Genomic DNA, 23,827 nt, shown 5'->3' with positions numbered 1-23,827 from the left:
AAGAAATCCCAGGGCTGATCTCCTTTAGAATGGAATGGTTGGATCTCCTTGCAGTCCAAGGGACTCTCAAGAGTCTTCTCCGACACCATAGTTCAAAAGCATCAATTCTTGGGCACTCAGCCTTCTTCACAGTCCAACTCTCACATCCATACATGACCACAGGAAAAACCATAGCCTTGATTAGATGGACCTTTATTGGCAAAGTAATGTCTCTGCTTTTGAATATGCTATCTAGATTGGTCATAACTTTCCTTCCAAGGAGTAAGCGTCTTTTAATTTCATGGCTGCAGTCACCATCTGCAATGATTTTGGAGCCCAGAAAAATAAAGTCTGACACTGTTTCCACTGTTTCCCCATCTATTTCCCATGAAGTGATGGGACCAGATGCCATGATCTTTGTTTTCTGAATGTTGAGCTTTAAGCCAACTTTTTCACTCTCCACTTTCACCTTCATCAAGAGGCTTTTGAGTTCCTCTTCACTTTCTGCCATAAGGGTGGTGTCATCTGCATATCTGAGGTTATTGATATTTCTCCTGGCAATCTTGATTCCAGCTTGTGTTTCTTCCAGTCCAGCGTTCCTCATGATGTACTCTGCATATAAGTTAAATAAACAGGATGACAATATATTCTGTGATAAAACTCTGCACATATTAAAGGTGTAAAGAAAAAGTCACTAAGGGAAAACTAAACTCAGGTCATGGGAAAAATGAGAAATCTCTGCCAATTCACAAGTACACACAGAGAAAACAACGTATTTACTGATTTGCTAGGCTTTCTTCTTCCTTAGGCTTTTTTGGCTTCAAAAAATACCAGAAATGCATGTGGATCCAAAGGTAGATGACAATGAGGTGAAAGGTTCATGTTTGGATGTACTAAAGTCATATATGAAAGGATTTATTTCCCATGATTCCATACTGATTAATGATTAAAACTGTGCACACTTGAAAATCAATTCTGGACAGGGGTAAAGACATGCATTTCTGAAAGGCACTGCAACTTCAGGAAGGGAAGATACACCTAGATGCACAGTTACAACTTTTTCTCTCTTCTGAAACAGTTTGTGCAAACACTTTGTGGTTTTAATACTTTAATAAATGTCAGATCACCACTTCAGGAACTTCTTGTGTTGAAAGTTAATTTAATTAGATATTTCTTCTCTGATACACGGTTTCAGAGATGATTTTACCCTTAGTTCATCACATTAACTATTGTTTCATTAATAGAAAAATAACAAAATTTGATTGTGTTACTTGTTCAGCTCAAAATTGACAGTAATTGCAGTCATTTATTATTGAAAATGGACTTTCCTGGTGGCTCAATGGTAAAGAATCTGCCTGCCAATGCAGGAGATACAGGTTCAATCCCTGGGTCAGGAAGATCCCCTGGCAGAGGGCGTGGCAACCCAGTCCAATATTCTTGCCTGGAGAATCCCATGGACAGAGAAGCCTGGTGGTCTACAATCCATGGAGTCACAAGAGTTGGACATGACCTAGCAACTAAACAACCACCACCAATATTGAATACTCCCTAGAGCAAAAGAATTAATGTATTCATTTGCTATTGACTTTAAATGAAAGCTTTAATGAATATACAAACACTTGCATATGTATTTACTTGCCTTTCTGAAGTTTGATACAATACTTAAAAATAGCCAGGCTCCATGTGAGTTACCAATGACAGCATCTTGAGTCATTTAGAAAGTGTTCATGAGAGAAAAAGCAAAAATTTATAAAGTGATTTCACTATTGAATCTGCACGAGCCAATAAATATTTGTAAATGTGATCCAATTCTTCTCAAATATTTGTCTTTCTCAAATATATTCTGTTTTAGTGCATGAGATTTCAACCCCCAACCACTGGGAAGGGAAAGTGCTAACGTATAAGCCAGAAAGATAAGCAAAGTTCATGACTTTTCAATTTCTTTCTCATTTAAATTTATGTACTTTTTTTTCAGATAATTGAATTTTGACCCATATACCTTCATTACATATTCCAGTGATATTTTTGGGGGGGGCCTGATATTACTTTAAAAATTTTTTTTTCGTTTGGAGAATAATTGCTTTACAGTGTTTTGTTAGTTTCTGCTGGACAACAATGTGAATCAGCCATGAGTACACATATGTATCAGCCTAGAGAGATGGGATGCGGTGGGGTGCAGGAGGGGGGAAACATTTTTATTTTTTATTTTTCCTATGCTGGGTCTTCCTTGCAGCACATGGCTCTTCTCGGGTTGTGGCTCGTGGGCTTAGTTGCCTGGTGGCATATGCGATCTTAGCTCCCTGACCAGGGATCAAACCTGAGCCCCCTGCAGTGAAAGCATGGAGCCTTAACCATTGGACCACCAGAGAATTCATTTCTTCCTTTCCTTACCTAAAAATAATAGAAAGTATTTTACATGCCACCTGGATGATGTGATTTTTTTAACAAATCAAGTTAAGTTGTAAGAAACAGATAAAAATCACAGACAGCTAGGAAAGGATAAAGTGATGACCAGAAGAAAACTTTGCATAAAAAATAAAAACACGATTACAAAATTTTAAAAAAATTAATTCATGCCAAATTATCATCCATAATTTAAGCTACAATTACGGAATTCACAAATAATATGTTGACGTCATGAGATGTACTTAAGTAGAAATTGACTAATTTTAGTAAGAAACAACACCAGTAGACATAACACAAAAATAATAAAAGTGAATGATAAGAGAATACACACCTGGATGATGTGATTTTTTTATCATTTTTTATTATTTTTGTGTTATGTCTACTGGTGTTGTTTCTTACTAAAATTAGTCAATTTCTACTTAAGTACATCTCATGACGTCAACATATTATTTGTGAATTCCGTAATTGTAGCTTAAATTATGGATGATAATTTGGCATGAATTAATTTTTTTTAAATTTTGTAATCGTGTTTTTATTTCTTATGCAAAGTTTTCTTCTGATCATCACTTTATCCTTTCCTAGCTGTCTGTGATTTTTATCTGTTTCTTACAACTTAACTTGATTTGTTAAAAAAATCACATCATCCAGGTGGCATGTAAAATACTTTCTATTATTTTTAGGTAAGGAATGTAAATCCTCAACTATAATCTGCTGAGATGTGTGTCTTGCAAGCCTTCCATAACAGGATTAAGCCATAGAAGCTGAGCTCATGGAAACAGAGAGAGTATTAATAGATGGTGGTGAGTGCCCTTTACTTGACAATGAGACATTAAACATCAGTATCCAACATATCTTTGGTACAATTACATAACAAATTGGAAAACGCATTTAAAGTGCATGGTATACAACAAGCACTCAACAAATACCAACGATTATTATTAAAGAGATGAATGCAAGTAAGATGCCCATCATCATCCATGAGGCTCAGTTATTCCTTTTTGTGGCTCACTTATTAAAAGACTAACTCCAAGGCTTCCCTGGTGGCTCAGGGGTAAAGAATCCACCTGCCAGTGCAGGAAACACACGTTCCATCCCTAGTCCAGGAAGATCCCACATGCTGTTGGGCAACTAAGCCCCTGGGCTACAACTACTGAGCGCGCACACCACAGAGCCCGGGAGCCGCAACTTCTGAGCCCACGTGCCCCAAGTACAGAAACCTGCACGCCACAACAAGAGAAGCCACTGCAATGAGAAGCCCCTGCACTGCAACCGGAGAGTAGCCTCCCTTCTCTGTACCTAGAGAAAAGCCCACACAGCAACAAAGACCCAGCACAGCCATAAATAAATACATATATAAATAAACATTTTTTAAAAGTCTGACTCCAATGATCCATGTATGATTTTGACCCTGTTTGATTCTGCCTCATCACAGAACTGTTAATATTTAATGGAATCAATAGTTCAGTTCAGTTCAGTCACTCAGTCATGTCTGACTCTTTGCAACCCCATGGACTGCAGCTTGCCAGGCTTCCCTGTACATTACCAACTCCCAGAGCTTGCTCAGACTCATTCATGTCCATTGAGTCGGTGATACCATCCAACCATCTCATCCTCTGTCGTCCCCTTCTCCTCCTACCTTCCATCTTTCCCAGCATCAGGGTCTTTTCCAATGAGTCAGTTTTTTACATCAGGTGGCCAAAGTACTGGAATTTCAATGGAAGCAACACAAGTGAAATCTGTTCACCCAAACCTGTTTGTAAGGCCTTCCTCATAACCTGCAGAACATCAGAACTAGAGCATTTTTGACTCACCTGATTCTGCTGCTACACATAACAATTCAAATAGGTCCAACCACACCCTCTAGTAAAAACACATCAAGGGCATGCTTGGAGTTCAGAAAATGAGGTGTCTCATCTGCCCACTAGAAGGTACAGTTCATGGGATGGGAACCTACCTGGCCCATCACACAATATTTCCTCAATAAATACTGGAGTGGCCCTTTTCACCACGTTTCTTATTTTTGAACTTGCACTTATCTCACATTTAAAGCAAAGTGTTACTTGAGCTTTTCCCTGTTTTGCTTTATTTACCACAACAAAACTCCTAAGACTTCTATTCTTAAATTCTTCATCATATCCAGACCTAGTCTTCTTATATAGAACCTTAGCTGCCATATTTAGAGCTAACAACTAAATAAAAACTAGGGAAAAAAATATTTTTTATCCCAATGCATGGGGCCCAAGTTCAATCCCTGGTCAGGGAACTAGATCCCACATGTCACAAACAAGACCAGGTGCAGAAAAATAAATAAATATTTAAAAAATAAATAACAGTTTCTATTTCTTATGAGATTGTTTCAGAAACATTTCAGACCCATGACACTGCATTTTCATATGTATATAAAACAGGTTTTACAATTATCAATGCTATAGCTTCATAGAGCATGACATTGAGAATAATCCTCACCAAAGACCAGATAAATCTTAAGTGATATGACATTGCTGAATATACCACAGTCCAATACTGGTCTTCCATTTTGTCTGTATTACAGTAGTAAAAAGTACAAATAAAAGCATAAAGATACCACAGTGAAATTAAGTACTATGGTCAAGAAACCATGGTCAAAGTCCCTCCGTAGTTTCTCTGGACCTGGAACTCCTACAGGTGCCTGGCACCCACTCCAGCTCCTAGGGACACCCCCGGTCCTCACCCCCCGACACCAGCTTTTCAGATGAATTCAGGAACTCTCCTGCAGCTCCTCCTAACAGTCATGGGCAACAGTGCAAGTGAGGTGAGTATGTGATGCATTTACTTTTTTTTTTTTTTTAAACTTTACATAATTGTATTAGTTTTGCCAAATATCAAAATGAATCCACCGCAGGTATACATGTGTTCCCCATCCTGCACCCCCCTCCCTCCTCCCTCCTCCCTCCCCATACCATCCCTCTGGGTCGTCCCAGTGCACTAGCCCCAAGCATCCACCAATAAACTATCAAATAATATGTAAATCTTCAAGACAAGACTTTAAAATGTGTGAAATTATGAGTGCCATGAGACTGAAATTTGACAAAATATCCAAGAATGCTATCACTGCACAGCTTTCGTGTTCTGTTGAACGGAAGGATATTTATATAAATAATTGAAAACAGTGATTTTGCTAAAATGAAGGTAATAAAAGCTTACAAAATATGACTCAATTTTTTTCCATCTAAACATTACTTTCCCTTCAACAGATCACCTCGATTTGTTCAATGAAAATTAAATTACTTCAACATTATCTTTAAAATTAAAAGATAAATTAGAATGAAAAATAAAAAGAAATCAGAATGACTTAAATCAAGCTGAATGTAAATGCTTTTGAAGATGCAATTAAGTCATATATTTTTATAAGAGATAAGACTAATGCTTATAGTTTAATATTATTTACCTGCCAAAATAAATTATGGACATAACACTCCACTCATATTTCATCTAAAGCTACCAATTTGAGAGTGGTGCTAATTGTTTAACATGGTAAAATGTTTGTAAAGTATTGTGGTCCTTTAAGATTGTATGAATTCCATGATAAATTGGGAGAAATTGATACATTAATTCTTCTCGCAGTTTTCCATTTTGTTGGCATTTTTCATTACTTCTTTCAGATTGACTCTACTGCTTTATTTATACAGATCCTGTGCCTTTCTTGTGGACATTGTTTCTAAGCATTTTATTATTACTCGACATACCGTGGAAGGATTGTTTCCCAATTCTATTTCTAGGCATGCCTTGCTATCCTACAGATAAATTATTGATTTTTGTGTTTATAGCTTCTGTCAACTTTAGGCTTTAGCAAAACACCGTCAAAAACCCCACTGGGCAGACAAGGCTTATTTCACTGGATTTGCTGATTAAGAAAGGAAAACACCCTGGCTGGGTGACAGATTCTCAGACAAGTCTTGTGAGGTCGGGAACTCCTTGGGATCCGGCAGCCTGTGAGATACAATAGCTTTATACGCAGGCACATACAAGACCAAGTTCTGAGCCAAGTCTTGATAATTCAGGTGTTTTTGCTGATTACAGTTGATATTCAGGGCTAAGTATCTCCCAGAGCCAGACTTACCCTTTTAGGATTAGGGGTAGGCATCATGCTAAAAGATGATGCTGCTAAAGTGCTGTAGTCAATATGCCAGTAAATTTGGAAAACTCAGCAGTGGCCACAGGACTGGAAAAGGTCAGTTTTCATTTCAATCCCAAAGAAAGGCGGTGCCAAAGAATGCTCACAATTGCACTCATCCCACACATTAGCAAAATAATGCTCCAAATTCTCCAAGACAGGCTTCAACAGTATGTGAACCATGAACTTCCAGATGTTCAAGCTGGATTCAGAAAAGGCAGAGGAACCAGAGATCAAATTGCCAACATCCACTGGATCATCAAAAAACCAAGAAAGTTATAGAAAAATATCTACTTTTGCTTTATTGACTATGCCAAAGCCTTTGCCTGTGTGGATCACAACAAACTGGAAAATTCTTTAAAAGATAGGAATACCAGACCACCTGACCTGCCTCCTAAGAAATGTGTATGCAGGTCAAGAAGCAACAGTTAGAACTGGACGTGGAAAAACAGACTGGTTCCAATAGGAAAAGGAGTATGTTGAGCCTGTATATTGTCACCCTGTTTATTTAACTTATATGCAGAGTACATCATGAGAAATGCCAGGCTGGATGAAACACAAGCTGGAATCAAGATTGCTGGGAGAAATATCAATAACCTCAGATATGCAGATGACACCACCATTATGGCAGAAAGTGAAAAACTAAACAGACTCCTGATGAAAGCGAAAGAGGAGAGTGAAAATGTTGGCTTATAACTCAACATTCAGAAAACTAAGATCATGGCATTCGGTCCCATCACTTCATGGTAAACAGATGGGGAAACAGTGGAAACAGTGGCAGACTTTATTTTCGGGAGGCTCCAAAATCACTGCAGGTGGTGGCTGCAGCCATGAAATTAAAAGATGCTTGCTCCTTGGAAGAAAAGCTATGACAAAACTAGACAGCATATTCAAAAGCAGAGACATTACTTTGCTAACAAAGGTCCGTCTAGTCAAAGCTATGGTTTTTCCAGTAGTCATGTATGGATGTGAGAGTTGGACTATAAAGAAAGCTGAGTGCTGAAGAATTGATGCTTTTGAACTGTGATGCTGGAGAAGACTCTTGAGAGTCCTGTGGACTGCAAGGAGATCCAACCAGTCCATCCTAAAGGAAATCAGTCCTGAATGTTCATTGGAAGGTGAACTGATGCTGAAGCTGAACCTCCAATACTTCGGCCACCTGATGCGAAGAACTGACTCATTGGAAAAGACTCTGATGTTGGAAAAGATTGAAGGCAGGAGGACAAGGGGATGACAGAGGATGAGATGGTTGAATGGCATCACCAACTCTATGGACATGAGTTTGAGTAAGCTCTGGGACTTGGTGATGGACAGGGAAACCTGGCGTGCTGCACTCCATGGGGTCGCAAAAAGTCAGACATGACTGAGTGACTGAACTGACTGACTGACTGAGATTTACCCTGTCTTTCATTTTTCTCAGCCTTCACATAGTGACAGGAATGTATCTTGGGGATGTATAGTTTCTAATCATGGGGAAAACCAAAACCACGTGGGCTTAAAACTTTGTATCTAATTATAAATCATCAAGAACTCACATTAAAAGTAGAAAGAAACAAGTGAAATATTCAAAATATTATTTTCAACATGTAATCAATATTAATTAATTTTTTGTACTACATTTTCAACAATCCACTACATATTTTATACTTATGTACATCTCAGTTTAGACCAGCCACATTTCAAGAGCTACATCTGGCTGGTGGCTACTTGCCAATGCTATGAGTCCACTGGTAAAAACAAAGTTGCTCTTCTTCTGAGCCATCATCATCTATGCCAGTGTCCCTCTTCCTTCTCCCTCCTGAAATCAAGGACTAGTGTTCTCAGAGAATCTGGTTTATACTTTATTAGAGTACCCATTTCACTTTGCCTTACAGTCAGACATTTATGTTTCAAATTCCTAAACAAGATTACTAGTGCCTTAATGGCATTTGTCCTATTCCCCATCTTCTCTCTTCACTAGGTATAGCACTTAGTTTCAATAGATGTTCATTGATAAATGAATGAGACAATTCTTACAAGACTGATGAACATGCTTTATGAAAGACTTTGTTTCATCTAGGATATCCAGGTTCATATAACCCATTTCCTGATTAAGCAATGAAGCCACTCAGAGCACTGCTGGTCTCAGGCTGGAAAGCAAGGGAAGCACTTGCTTTATCCTCTGGGGTCTCATGTTCATGAATTCAATATAACAAATAGTTCCTGAACAACCTCCATATTCCAGGCACCATGCTGGGTGCTCTGGGAGCTGCAAAGAGAAGTAAGAAATATCCCTGTCCTCCAGACCCTAAGTATTTAGTAGAGGGCACAAAGAATTACACATTAATCATACACAAATATTTATAATTTTACATTGAGTAAACAAAGCACTTTAAGTCCTGTAGGGAGAGGGCACTTGCGAAAGAGGCTTTATTCAGACTTATCCTTTGAGATGATACTTCAAGGTAAGACAGGATTTGAACAATTGGAATGGAGGGAAGGAAAGAAACAGCTTTAAAAATCTAACAGATGAGGAAGAAACACAATACAGAGGAGGTACAGTGAAGAGACCAATTAGGACAAAGAAATTAAATGGACTCCAAAGAGCAGCGTGGAAGAAATTACAGTGTGGCAGAGGAAAAAAAAAAAAAACCCCCACCAGAGGGGCGAGGGTCCCAAAGCTCCTTCTTTTTGCATTTCTTTCTTTAAAAAAAATACAAATCAAGAGTTCAGTTGCATTCCAGTGCTGTTATTTTCTGCTGTACAGCAAAGTGAATCAGCTATGCAGATACATATACCCTCTCTTTGTGACCACAGAGCATTGAGTAGAGTTCCCTGTGATACACAGTAGGTTCTCATTAATCATCTATTTTATACATAGTACTGTATATATGGGCTTCCCAGGTAGGGCAGTGGTAAAGAATCTGCCTGCCAGTGCAGGAAATGCGCGAGAGGAGGGTTCGATCCTTGGGTTGGGAAGATACCCTGGAGGAGGAAATGGCCAGTATTCTTGCCTGGAAAATCCCATGGACAGAGGAGCCTGGCAGGCTATAGTCCGTGTAGTTGCAAAGAATCGGACACAACTTAGTGACTGAGCATGCACAGAGTATATATGTCGATCTCAATCTCCCAATTCATCCCACCATTCCTTCTTAAGCTCTTATTTAAGAAGGCAATGCTGCAAAGAACAACTCGACTGGAGGAAAAACAAACCTGGGAATTCTGGGAGGTGGGTAAGTCTGTGTCACAAGCTCAAAGCGACAGAGGCAGGGACTAGAGGAATGAAGAGCCCTCCAACCAAGGAAGAGCAAATCTCCTAAAGAATGTTAAACAACCAGATCTGAGCAAAGCCCCAGAGTGACAAAGTATAAGAAGAGATCAGATAAGCCAAAAAGAACTTTATGTAGCACAGGAGACATAGGTGATATTCTGGCCAGAAAGTACTGTACGCCCTGAGATCACAGGAGCAGTCAGAACAGGAATCAGACAATAATAGCCTGGGAAACAGAAGAATAGAAACAGTGATTCACTGAGTTGACGTATAAATTACAACTTGTGATATAGCCTTCTCCAAGCCACTAGAGTTGAGATTCATGCCTGGAGGTGTGTAGGCAACTGCACACAGAGCAACAGAAAATAGTCGAAGAGTGGCTCTAAGGCAGGTGTACAAAAGGAGAGCAGAGAGAATCTGGTTTAAGGACAAGACTGATTTACCATCTAATTTATTTTAAAATTTAAGATGCATCTATTGCCCCTGAGCACTTTTACTTCAGAAAAAGAGAAACCAGGCCCTTTTACCTTTCAGAACAGGCACAGCAGGGTGCCCACAGAACGTGTTTTTGCATTTAGTGGTACACACCCAGACCGTAAAGGAGACTCAATGGCCAGCATACACAGGGTATGTGTCAACTACCAGGCCATATGCAAAGTACCCCTATCAGAATTTAATCCTCAAAGTACTACCTATGACATTACGCTACCTTTTAAAATTTAATTATTTAATTTTTGGCTGTGCTGGATCTTCATTGCTGCGAGGGCTTTCCTCTAGTTGCAGCAAGCAGGAGCTGTTCTGTAGTTGCTCATTGTGCTGGTTTCTCTTGTTGCAAAGCACAGGCTCTAGGCTCTAGGCGCTAGTACGTGGGCTCAGTAGCTGTGGTTCCCAGGCTGTAGGGCACAGGCTCCATAGTCGTGGCACACAAGCTTCACTGCTCCAAGGCATGTGGGGTCTTTCTGGATCAGAGATGGAATCTATGTCTTCTGCATTGACAGGTGGGTTCTTTTACCACTGAGCCACCAAGGAAGCCCTGACATTATGTTATTATCTTCATTTCTGAGATGGGGAAATAGGTACATAGCTTGCCAACACCACAACACTAGTAACTCATGGGGCTATAGGAAGCTTTTTATCTTGTAAATTCATAATTTTTATAGTTATAGGACTAATCATATTTCCTATTTTTTGCATGTCAGATTTAGTAAAACAGATTTCCTAGGAATTTAGATAGCTCATTTAAATATTTGAACTTACTGGCATAAATTTGGTCAAATTTCTCTCAAAATTTTTAAAATTCAGCTTCATTTCTGATACTGGTTTTATGTGCTTCTTTCTCTTTTTCTTACCTAGTCTTGCTAGAAATGTATCAATTTAATTAGCCTTTTCAAAGCAAAAATTTTCTTGATTTGTTGTCCCTTTCTATTATAGATTTGTTTCTTATTTCATTAATTTCCCCTCTTATCTATATTATTTCTTCCTTCTATTTTCCTTGGGAGTTGCTGGTGATTTTTTTCTAGTTTCCTGATATGGATGCTTATTAGATCATTGATTATTAGCCCTTGTTCTCGTCTAAAGTATGTACTTAAGACTATACAACTTCCTGAAGACACAGTTTTTTGAGGCAGAAGCCCAATGTGTCTCCCTTTGCCTGGCAAAGCAAAATAGCTATCTTTTTCTACTTAAATGTCCACACAATAGAATACTACTTCATGATAAAAAAAAAAATAAAGTACTGGTACCTCAAAGTGTAACATGAATAAACTCCACATCATGCTAAGTGAAAGACGTCTGTCACAGAAGAGCATGTGTTCCTTGACTCCACTTACAAAAAATGTCCAGAATGGGCAAATCTATAAAGATGGAAAGTAGACCTAGTGGCTGCCTTCAGTCAGGGGTATGGGTATGGGAGAGCAGCATGGCTGTTGACCTAATAGGCAAGGGGTTTCTTTCTAGGGTGATGAAAAAGTTCTAAATAGACTGTGGTAATGGCTGCACAACTCGGTCACTATACTAAAACCATTAAGTTGTACCCATTAAATGGGTGAATTGTGTGGTATGTGATTGTATCTTAATAAAGATGTTAAAGAGAAAAAATGGCTATTCCATTAAATCAATGAAATATGATTTTAAGGTACATTCTATTACTTAATTATTAAACACTGAGTTTATTTTCAGGTTTTCCACACTGCTGAGTAATAGTGTAAACATTCCATTTGAAAGAACTATTTTTTTTTTAACTAAAGCTGCTATAAATGTAAAAGACATGCTATGTTATTAAGATCACCTTTATAACTTCAAGATTAATACCTTACAGATGTAAAGAACTAGTTATCTTCCATACAATTATCTCCCATAAAACAAGGTCAGTAGCCTGTTCTTATGCCTCATTTATGGTTAGTCTGACAGAAAGAAACACAAAAATAAAGTGCCTTAAACAAAGAAGACATTTTCTCGGTCACATGAAAGTCTAGAGGTAGGCAACCCAGGGCTGGGGTGGCAGGTATCTCCACAATGTCCTCAGGACCCCAGGCTCCTTTTAGTCTACTGCTTTGCCAGTCAGAGTATGGTTTTATGGTTCAAACAGTAGCTAAAAGAGGACCATGTTCCAGTCCCCGTTTAGCCTCCAGTTAGTCACTCTAAGCAAGACACTTTGTCAAGGCCTTCATTTCCTCATTAAAAACAAACAAGTTGGACCCAATATTCTCTAAGATCCTTTCTAGCACTGTGATTGTATGGTATCTTGTGGATTCATTTCAGAAGACTTAACATTTGTTTACATTAAATCACTTCTGATACATTGATTATCAGAAACTGTCCATATAATGAACTGTGAATTATTTCTTAACATATTTTTTCAAGCCAGAAACAGTAATTCAACTATCACATTCTGAGATTTTAATCAAAATAAGATGACCAGAATCATACAACTTAGCATTTACAACATTAAACTTAAAATATATATATATATAGTTAATAGAACATTAAAAATCAAAAGAATATCTGACAGAGGGAGAGAGATTGAGAATTCATGAAGTATGTTTCATTGACAATTATTCCATAACAATTGTGCACTCAGAATTTGTGGACATAACCTTACAAGCTGGGGGGAAAGGCCATCCCAAAGGTCAAAACAGAGAGCCAAAATGATTCTGAATTTCCTAAAGGTATATTTTGAGGAAGAAAGAATTCTTCCCCATTCCCCCAACCTCCTGTCCCAAAGAGAAGAATTTTAAAATATGCACATCTTTGGTAATAGCTTACAGAAAATAAATGCCCAGATAGAAGGACAATATTTAACTTAATACTTATTCTTTAATCTGTTTTTTATAGCAGACATGTTAATTTCATTTTGAACATGGTATGCCAAATAACCTGAACTTCCAGGAATGAAGTCATGTAGCTCCCCAAGAAATTTCTTCATGGCATCAATTGATATATAACCTACAGAATAGAATATATATATATTGGAAATTCTATCATACTATCTCCTTTTCAAGGTCTTTGATTTATTAGAGCTAAGATTTCCAAAGAATGTTTTTAGAAAAGAAGTAAAAAGCAGAAATACCAGTGAGAATATTCTCCATAAAATGCGGTAACTATCAGGGAACACCTTCCTCCCCTCTTCACCACTACCCCTAGCCTTATACTTTTTCTAAAACACCAGATACTTCATTAGCCACTTTGACTACAGAGAGTGTGATGTACCAGTTAGGGCTGGAACTTAAAAGTACCTAGACCAAAATAACTGGGACGTGTGTCTGGCTTAAAATGTAATCACTTAGAACTCCCTATCCAGCTAGCTACTAACAACATGAACAGCTAGCTCATCTTCCCTAGTAGGGCAAGCAACACCTTCCTGCATTGCTAACACTGAGAAAACAGTCTTTAATAAAAAATTAAGAGGAAAACTGATATCACAACTTAGTCAACAAAGGTTGTAGGTGTGAGTAATTCCAATGTCATTAATAATCTGAAATAGATATGAGAATCAAAAAGAAAACCTGAATGGAAAGAGCTTACAGACTCAATGATTTTGAGTAATATTACCTTGATAGCAGTTGCTTATCTGAGTGATAATGTTTTATGTGTAATATAAATGTTTGTGGCTTATACTAATATTGAAATCTAATTTAAAAGTAAATACCATATGAAAAAAAATTCTGCTAAAGCTCAGAGATGACTGAATTTAGACCACCACCATCAACAGTATATCTATACAGTTTGATTGTTTATAATAACAGATAATAAATTCAGTTAATAAATTAACTATGAGGCCAATAACATAAAATTCATTAGCATCTTTAAAGATATTTTAAACATAACCATTTACTTTAGAATATCTCTTAAAGCACTATTACTATTCTCCATATTGTTCATGGTCCTTGCCTAATGGCTAGATTTATGTGTAAAATAAACTAGTGCATTAAAATAGTAACATGTAATTAACTGCACATACATACTGTGTGAAGTTTCTAAAGGTATGTGGGAGGATAGAAATTTTTAAAATATTTACTATATTAATAAAATTATTCCTGCAAGTTAAATAAGGATAGGACATTTATGATTTAAAACTGGATTACTGTAGCAGTTTTGAAGTAGTTAGGACTTCAGGCTGAAATTGACAGACACCCAATTTAAACTAGCTTAAACAGAAACTAATGAGAACCTACTGCATGCATAGCACAGAAAACTCTACTCAGTGTTCTGTGGTGACCTAACTGGAAGGAAATCCAAAGAAGTGGGGATATACATATACACACAGTTTATTCACTTTGCTATACAGCAGAAATGAAAACAACATTGTAAAATGACTATACTCCCAAAAAAATCTATTTTAAAAAATTTAAAAAATAAATAAACTAGCTGAAGGTGAGTTTACTGGAAAGACACTGCAATATCAACCAAACTATGAGGAAGGCATACATATTGCCAAGCCTCAGAAATAACTAGCTCTCATGGCCATCTCACTGATCTCCAGTTTTTTCCTATACATATTAATTTAATTTTCTTCTCAACACAAGCTGACTTTCTTTACAGGGTAGAAAATATGGCCACCAATAGCTCTCAAGTTTTATATCTTAGAGCTATGGTCACTTGAATAAGAAGGACATTACTTGCTGCACTCCATGTCTAGAAATCCAAAGAACTGTGATTGGTCCAGCTCAAGTCAGGTATTCATTCCCAAAGCAACTGTTTGGGGTAGGAACTAGCTCATGTTTTAGAAAATGTAACCCAAAATAATTGGGAAGAAAAGAGAGTTCCTAGGAAAGACATTCTTGGTGGACAATTCTATATGAGTCTGTGGTAGCCAGCCCCTCAGATGGCCCTGAAGGATCCCTATCTCCTGGTATTCATAAATTTGTATAGGCTCCTCCCACTTTGTAATTGGGTTGTTCTGTATGACTGACAGCACTTGGCAGAAGTAATGATATGTCCCTTCTGAGAATAGGATATAGAAAAGACACTGGCTTCTGTCTTCGACACACTCTTTCTCGCACTTGCATTTCTCATTCTGAGGAAAGCAAGCTACCACGTTGTGAACAGCCCTTATGGAAGTCCACTTGGTGAGAGCTAAGCCTTTTGCCAAAACCCAACAAGAACCCAAAGCCTGCCAACAACCATATGCATAAGCTTTGAAATGGATTTTCCTGTCCCTAAAATGTCTATGGTTTTTCCAGTGGTCAGGTATGGATGTGACAGTTGGACTGTGAAGAAAGCTGAGCACTGAAGAATTGATGCTTTTGAACTGTGGTGTTGGAGAAGACTCTTGAGAGTCCCTTGGACTGCAAGGAGATCCAACCAGTCCATTCTGAAGGATATCAGCCCTGGGATTTCTTTGGAGGGAATGATGCTAAAGCTGAAACTCCAGTACTTTGGCCACCTCATGTGAAGAGTTGATTCATTGGAAAAGACTCTGATGCTGGGAGGGACTGGGGGCAGGAGCAGAAGGGGACGACAGAGGATGAGATGGCTGGATGGCACCACTGACTTGATGGATGTGAGTCTGAGTGAACTCCGGGAGTTGGTAATGGACAGGCAGGCCTGGCATGTTGCGATTCATGGGGTCGCAAAGAGTCGGACATGACTGAGCAACTGAACTGAACTGAAAATGACTGCAAACTAGCTGACAAACTGACTACAACCTTGCTACTGCTATTGCTAAGTCGATTCAGTCGTGTCTGACTCTGTGCGACCCCATAGACGGCGGCCCACCAGGCTCCCCCATCCCTGGGATTCTCCAGGCAAGAATACTGGAGTGGGTTGCCATTTCCTTCTCCAATGCATGAAAGTGAAAAGTGAAAGGGAATTCATTCAGTCGTGTCCGACTCTTAGCGACCCCATGGACTGCAGCCTACCAGGCTCCTCCGTCCATGGGATTTTCCAGGCAAGAGTACTGGAGTGGGGTGCCATTGCCTTCTCTGACTACAACCTTACTAGAGATTATTAGACATAAGTATCCAACTAAGGCTTCTCTCGTAGCTCACTCAATAAAGAATCTGCCTGCAATGCAAGACACCTGGGTTCTATTCCTGGGTCGGGAAGATCCCCTAGAGGAGGAAACAGCAACCCACTCCAGTATGTTTGCCTGGGACATCCCATGGACAGAGGAGCATAGCAGGCTATAGTCCATGGGGTCACAAGAGTTGGACACAACTTAGCAACTAAACTACCACCATCCAACTAAGATGCTCCTGGATTCCTGGTCCTCAGAAACTATAAAATAATAAGTGTTCACTGTCTTAAGCTGCTAAGTTTTGAAGCAATTTGTTACACAGCAATATATAAATGGAGAAGGGAATGGCAAACCACTTCAGTATTCTTGCCTTGAGAACCCCATGAACAGTATGAAAAGGCAAAAAGATAGGACATTGAAAGATGCACTCCTCAGGTCTGTAGGTGCCCAATATGCTACTGGAGATCAGTGGAGAAATAACTCCAGAAAAAATGAAGAGATGGAGCCAAAGCAAAAACAACACCCAGTTATAGATGTGACTGGTGATGGAAGCAAACTCCAATGCTGTAAAGAGCAATATTGCATAGGAACCTGGGATGTTAGGTCCATGAATCAAGGCAAATTGGAAGTGATCAAGCAGGAGATGGCAAGAGTGAATGTCGACATTTTAGGAATCAGTGATATAAAATGGACTGGAATGGGTGAATTTAAGTCAGATGACCATTATATCTACTACTGTGGGCAAGAATCTCTTAGAAGAAATGGAGTAGCCATCAGAGTAAACAAGAGTCCGAAAAGCAGTACTTGGATGCAATCTCAAAAAGGACAGAATGATCTCTGTTCATTTCCAAGGCAAACCTTGGAATATCACAGTAATCCAAGTCTATGCCCCGACCAGTAATGCTGAAGAAGCTGAAGTTAAACAGTTCTATGAAGACCTACAAGACCTTGTAGAATGAACACCCAAAAAAGATGTTCTTTTCATTACAGGCTACTGGAATGCAAAAGTAGGGAGTCAAGAAACACCTGGAGTAACAGGCAAATTTGGCCTTGAAGTACAGAATGAAGCAGAGCAAATGGTAATAGAGTTCTCCCAAGCGAATGCACTGGTCATAGCAAACACCCTTTTCCAACAACACAAGTGAAGACCCTATACATGGACATCACCAGATGGTCAACACCAAAATCAGATTGATTATATTCTTTGCAGCCAAAGATGGAGAAGCTCTATACAGCCAGTAAAGACAAGACCGGGAACTGACTGTGGCTCTGATCATGAACTCCTTATTGCCAAATTCAGACTTAAATTGAAGAAAGTAGGGAAAACCACTAGACCATTCAGGTATGACCTAAATCAAATCTCTTATGATTATACAGTGGAAGTGAGAAATAGATTTAAGGGCCTAGATCTGATAGATAGAGTGCCTGATGAACTACGGACGGAGGTTCGTGACATTGTACAGGAGACAGGGATCAGGACCATCCCCATGGAAAAGAAAAGCAAAAAAGCAAAATGGCTGTCTGGGAGGCCTTACAAATAGCTGTGAAAACAAGAGAATCAAAAAGCAAAGGAAAAAGGGGAAGATATAAGCATCTGAATTCAGAGTTCAAAAGAATAGCAAGAAGAGATAAGAAAGCCTTCCTCAGCGATGAATGCAAAGAAATAGAGGAAAACAATAGAATGGGAAAGACTAGAGATCTCTTCAAGAAAATTAGAGATACCAAGGGAACATTTCATTGAAAGATGGACTCGATAAAGGACAGAAATGGTATGGACCTAACAGAAGCAGAAGATATTAAGAAGAGGTGGCAAGAATACACAGAAGAACTGTACCAAAAAGATCTTCACAACCAAGATAATCGCGATGGTGTGATCACTCACCTAGAGCCAGACATCCTGGAATGTGAAGTCAAGTGGGCCGTAGAAAGCATCACTACGAACAAAGCTAGTGGAGGTGATGGAATTCCAGTTGAGCTATTTCAAATCCTGGAAGATGATGCTGTGAAAGTGCTGCACTCAATATGCCAGCAAATTTGGAAAACTCAGCAGTGGCCACAAGACTGGAAAAGGTCAGTTTTCATTCCAATCCCAAAGAAAGGCAATGTCAAAGAATGCTCAAACTACCACACAATTGCATTCATCTCACACACTAGTAAAGTAATGCTCAAAATTCTCCAAGCCAGGCTTCAGCAGTACATGACCCATAAACATCCAGATGTTCAAGCTGGTTTTAGAAAAGGCAGAGGAACCAGAGATGAAATTGAAAACATCCGCTGGATCATCGAAAAAGCAAGAGAGTTCCAGAAAAACATCTATGTCTGCTTTATTGACTATGCCAAAGCCTTTGACTGTGTGGATCACAATAAACTGTGGAAAAGTCTGAAAGAGATGGGAATACCAGACCACCTGACCTGCCTCTTGAAAAACTTTTATGCAGGTCAGGAAGCAACAGTTAGAACTGGACATGAAACAACAGACTGGTTCCAAACAAGAAAAGGAGTACATCAAGGCTATATATTGGCACCATGCTTATTTAATTTAAATGCAGAGTATATCATGAGAAATGCTGGGCTGGATGAAGCACAAGCTGGAATTAAGATTGCTGGAAGAAATATCAATAACCTCAGATATTCAGATGACACCACCCTTATGGCAGAAAGCAAAGAAGAACTAAAGATCCTCTTGATGAAAGTGAAAGAGGAGAATGAAAAAGTTGGCTTAAAACTCAACATTCAGAAAACAAAGATCATGGCATTCAGTCCCATCACTTCATGGCAAATAGATGGGGAAACAGAGGAAACAGTGGCAGACTTTATTTTGGGGGGCTCCAAAATCACTGCAGACAGTGACTGCAGCCATGAAATAAAAAGATGCTTACTCCTCGGAAGAAAAGTTATGACCAACATAGACAACATATTCAAAAGCAGAGACATTACTTTGCCAACAAAGTTCTGTCTAGTCAAGGCTATGGTTTTTCCAGTAGTCACATATAGATGTGAGAGTTGGACTATAAGGAAAGCTGAGCACCGAAGAATTTATGCTTTTGAACTGTGGTGTTGGAGAAGACTCTTGAGAGTCCCTTGGATTGAAAGGAGATCCAACCAGTCCATCCTAAAGGAGATCAGTCCTGAATGTTCATTGGAAGGACTAATGTTGAAGCTGAATCTCCAATACTTTGGTCACCTGATGAGAAGAGTTGACTCATTGTAAAAGACCCTGATGCTGGGAAAGGTTGAAGGCAGGAGGAGAAGGGGACAACAGAGGATGAGATGGTTGGATGGCATCATCAACTCAATGGACATGAGTCTGAGTGAACTCCGGGAGTTGGTGATGGACAGGGAGGCCTGGCATGCTGCAGTCCATGGGATCACAAAGAGTCAGACATGACTGAGTGACTGAACTGAATTGAACTGAATATGTAACTAATAAAGTATCTCTTATAAGTTCCCAAACTTTTAATTATCAGAACTTTTTGGTTTGGGGACTTCCCTGGTAGACAGGAGTTAAGACTTCACACTTTAATGCATGGGGGTCTAGGATTGAAATTTTTTGCCTGCAAGAAATTTATCACTATTAGTTATTCTTTTCCTTTTTATTAACTATATGTGCTCAGTTGCTTCAGTCATGTCTGATTCTACAACCCTGTGGACCATAGCCCTCCAGGCTCCTCTGTCCATAGGCTTTTCCCACCATGAATACTGGAGTGGGTTGCCATGCCCTCCTCCAGGGGATCTTCCTGACCCAGAGATCAAACTGGTGTCTCCTGCATCTCCTGCATTGCATACAGATTCTTTACCACTGAGCCACTGGGAAGCCACATATGGAGCTGTTAATCAGAATTTTTTATTATGGTTATAACCGGTGACAGCAGACTGAGAGAACTTAATTCCCATCATAAGCAAAAAATAAACAAAAAACAGACCAAGAAAACTTTGATATTTTATGGGACACTGGTAACACCTGGATATATGTCTGGTTGTCACAACATGGGGGTCATGTGGTGGAGAGGGGCATGTTTCTGGATGGGGTGCTACTGGCATCTAATGGGCACTGGCCAGGGTTGCTCTCTACAACAAAGAATCATCTGACCTAAAATGCCAACAAAGGTCTGTCAATTTCAAAGCTATGGTTTTTCCAGTAGTCATGTATGGATGTGAGAGTTGGACTATAAAGAAAGCTGAGCACCAAAGAACTGATGCTTTTGAACTGTGGTGTTAGAGAAGACTCTTGAGAGTCCCTTGGACAGCAAGAAGATCCAACCAGTCCATCCTAAAGGAAATCAATCATGAATATTCACTGGAAAGACTGATGCTAAAGCTGAAACTCCAATATTTTGGCCACATGATGCAAAGAACTGACTGATTTGAAAAGACCCTGATGCTGGGAAAGATTGAAGGCAGGAGGAGAAGGGGATGACAGAAGATGAGATGGTTGGATGGCATCACCGACTCAATGGACACAAGTTTGAGTAGGCCCCAGGACTTGGTGATGGACAGGGAAGCCTGGCGTGCTGCAGTCCATGGGGTTGCAAAGAGTCAGACACGACTGAGTGACTGAACTGAACTGAAAATGCCATATATGACAGTTCCAGGACTGAGAAACCCTGTTCTAGGGTATAGCTCCAACTTGTATTTTCTAAAACCAGACATATAATTAGATTTATTTTAAGAGATTTAACATTCACTGAGTTGAACTCAACCCATTTTGAGGAAGAGACAGTAAAGTTATAGTCACAAATGTTGATAACGCTGCTAAATTAGAATACTGCAGCCCTACATTTTCAATCAGATTACCACTGCCCTACATTTTCAATTAACACACGCTGATTTTCTCAACAGGAAGTTATTTCTTCCTGTACAGGCAAATGGGCATGATAAAAAAGGAAAGACTGTCACTTTATGTCAAAATTAAAGACAATTAAATTATTTTTTAAATAAAGCTTTCTTCCAAGAAAGTACTATTTTTAAATTTAATGCAGTATTAGAAAGAAAAAAATAATTATTCAACTTCACAAATTAAAAAATTAGAAGATTTTACTTTAGTTCTACCAATAAAATCAATACCAGCTTACCACAGGTTAAAATTATACTTTAAAGATGACTAATGATTATTTTTACAGTTTTTAATAATTTTATTTGGCTGCACTGGATCTTAGTGGTGGCACGTGGGATCTAGCTCTCTGCCTGTGTGCTAAATTGCATCTGACTCTTTGTGACCCTATGGACTGTAACTTCCAGGCTCCTCTGTCCATGGGATTCTCTAGGCAAGAGTCCTAGAGTGGGGTGCCATTTCCTCCTCCAGGAGATCTTCCTGACTGAGGGATCAAACCCATGTCTCTTACATCTCCTGCACTGGCAGGTGGGTTCTTTATCACTAGTGCCACCTGGGAAGCCAGGGATCAAACCCAGGCCCCTTGTATTGGAAGCCCTGAGTCTTAACCACTGGTCCACCAGAGACATCCCTATAGTTCTTTTTTAGTTTGTTTTATATAACACTTCCATGTCTTTTTAAACAGTAAGATGGCAATGAGATATAGAACAGCATTGTTACTTGTCCAAATCTAAGCATTTGTCTTTATTGCATGGCTGACTTTAATATTATTGGTCTTTATGTTATCAAACAGTCAGTAAATCCAAATGAGCACAAGACATTTAGTACATGGTGATGGAGCTGCCTGAAGCAAAATCAATACCAATACTATACCATAACCATCCATGGTTTAAGGTACCTACATCTTATCTGAATATTTAGATCTAGGGAAAAATCTAGGCAGCAATCAGCTACTCCCAATCGTAGTACTTAAGTACAGTTGACCCTCCAAATAATGGGGGGGTTAAGGGTGCCAACTCTTCCAGCAGTCAAAAATCCAGTTACAATGTATGGCCCTGGAGATTCAATGTTCCTCTTTATCTGTGGTTCTACATCTGCAAACTCAACCAGCTGCAGATTATGTAGAACTGTAGCATTTATTATTTTAAAAACCCTCATATACGTGGACCCTGGAAGTTCAAACACTTGCTATCCAAAGGGCAACTGTACTTCTTCTTAGTTCACTGTTCTTTGCAGTCAACAGTTGCTCCTATGGACACCTTATCTTTGACAAAGGAGGCAAGAATATGCAATGGATTAAAGACAATCTCTTTAACAAGTGGTGCTGGGAAAACTGGTCAACCACTTGTAAAAGAATGAAACTAGAACACTTTCTAACACCATACATAAAAATAAACTCAAAATGGATTAAAGATCTAAACGTAAGACCAGAAACTATAAAAACCCTAGAGGAGAACATAGGCAAAACACTCTCCGACATATATCACAGCAAGATCCTCTATGACCCACCTCCCAGAATATTGGAAATAAAAGCAAAAATAAACAAATGGGACCTAATTAAACTTAAAAGCTTCTGCACAACAAAGGAAACTATAAGCAAGGTGAAAAGACTGCCTTCAGAATGGGAGAAAATAATAGCAAATGAAGCAACTGACAAACAACTAATCTCAAAAATATACAAGAAACTCCTGCAGCTCAATTCCAGAAAAATAAACGGCCCAATCAAAAAATGGGCCAGAGAACTAAATAGACATTTCTCCAAAGAATACATACATTACAGATGGCTAACAAACACATGAAAAGATGCTCAACATCACTCATTATCAGAGAAATGCAAATCAAAACCACAATGAGGTACCATTTCATGCCAGTCACAATGGCTGCGATCCAAAAGTCCACAAGCAATAAATTCTGGAGAGGGTGTGGAGAAAAGGGAACCCTCTTACACTGTTGGGGGGAATGCAAACTAGTACAGCCACTATGGAGAACAGTGTGGAGATTCCTTAAAAAACTGGAAATAGAACTGCCTTATGACCCAGCAATCCCACTGTGGGCATACACACCGAGGAAACCAGAATTTAAAGAGACACGTGTACCCCAATGTTCATCACAGCACTGTTTATAATAGCCAGGACATGAGATGTCCATCAGCAGATGAATGGATAAGAAAGCTGTGGTACATATACACAATGGAGTATTACCCAGCCATTAAAAAGAATACATTTGAATCAGTTCTAATGAGGTGGATGAAACTGGAGCCTATTATACAGAGTGAAGTAAGCCAGAAAGAAAAACACCAATACAGTATACTAACACATATATATGGAATTTAGAAAGATGGTAATGATAACCCTGTAAGCGAAACAGCAAAAGAGACACAGATGTATACAACAGTCTTTTGGACTCTGTGGGAGAGGGCGAGGATGGGATGATTAGGGAGAATGGCATTGAAACATGTATAATATCATATATGAAACGAATCGCCAGTCCAGGTTTGATGCATGATACTGGATGCTTGGGGCTGGTGCACTGGGATGACCCAGAGGGATGGTATGGGGAAGGAGGAGAGAGGGGGGTTCAGGATGGGGAACACGTGTATACCTGTGGTGAATTCATGTTGATGTATGGCAAAACCAATACAATATTGTAAAGTAATTAACCTCCAATTAAAATAAATAAATTTATATTAAAAAAAAGAATGTACCATATGAAGCAATAAAACCTGTTGAATTTGTTTAAAAAAAAAAAATT

General features: G+C 39.0%; 1 protein-coding gene across 1 annotated transcript in view; it reads right to left on the bottom strand.

The window, feature by feature from the left end:
* Nucleotides 1-12,756: 12,756 nt before the first annotated feature.
* TERB2 (telomere repeat binding bouquet formation protein 2) overlaps nucleotides 12,757-23,827 on the bottom strand; it is a 48,767-nt gene continuing 37,696 nt past the window's right edge. Inside the window, exon 7 of the mRNA XM_055538954.1 lies at nucleotides 12,757-13,232. Coding sequence (XP_055394929.1) covers nucleotides 13,090-13,232 — 143 coding nt within the window. The 3' untranslated portion in view covers nucleotides 12,757-13,089. The remainder of the gene's footprint in view (nucleotides 13,233-23,827) is intronic.

Source organism: Bubalus kerabau, chromosome 10 (genome assembly GCF_029407905.1).
Source record: "Bubalus kerabau isolate K-KA32 ecotype Philippines breed swamp buffalo chromosome 10, PCC_UOA_SB_1v2, whole genome shotgun sequence".
NCBI classification, from domain to species: domain Eukaryota; kingdom Metazoa; phylum Chordata; class Mammalia; order Artiodactyla; family Bovidae; genus Bubalus; species Bubalus kerabau.
The sequence above is the reverse complement of the archived record's forward strand: the minus strand, read 5'-3'. Positions and strand labels throughout refer to the sequence as shown.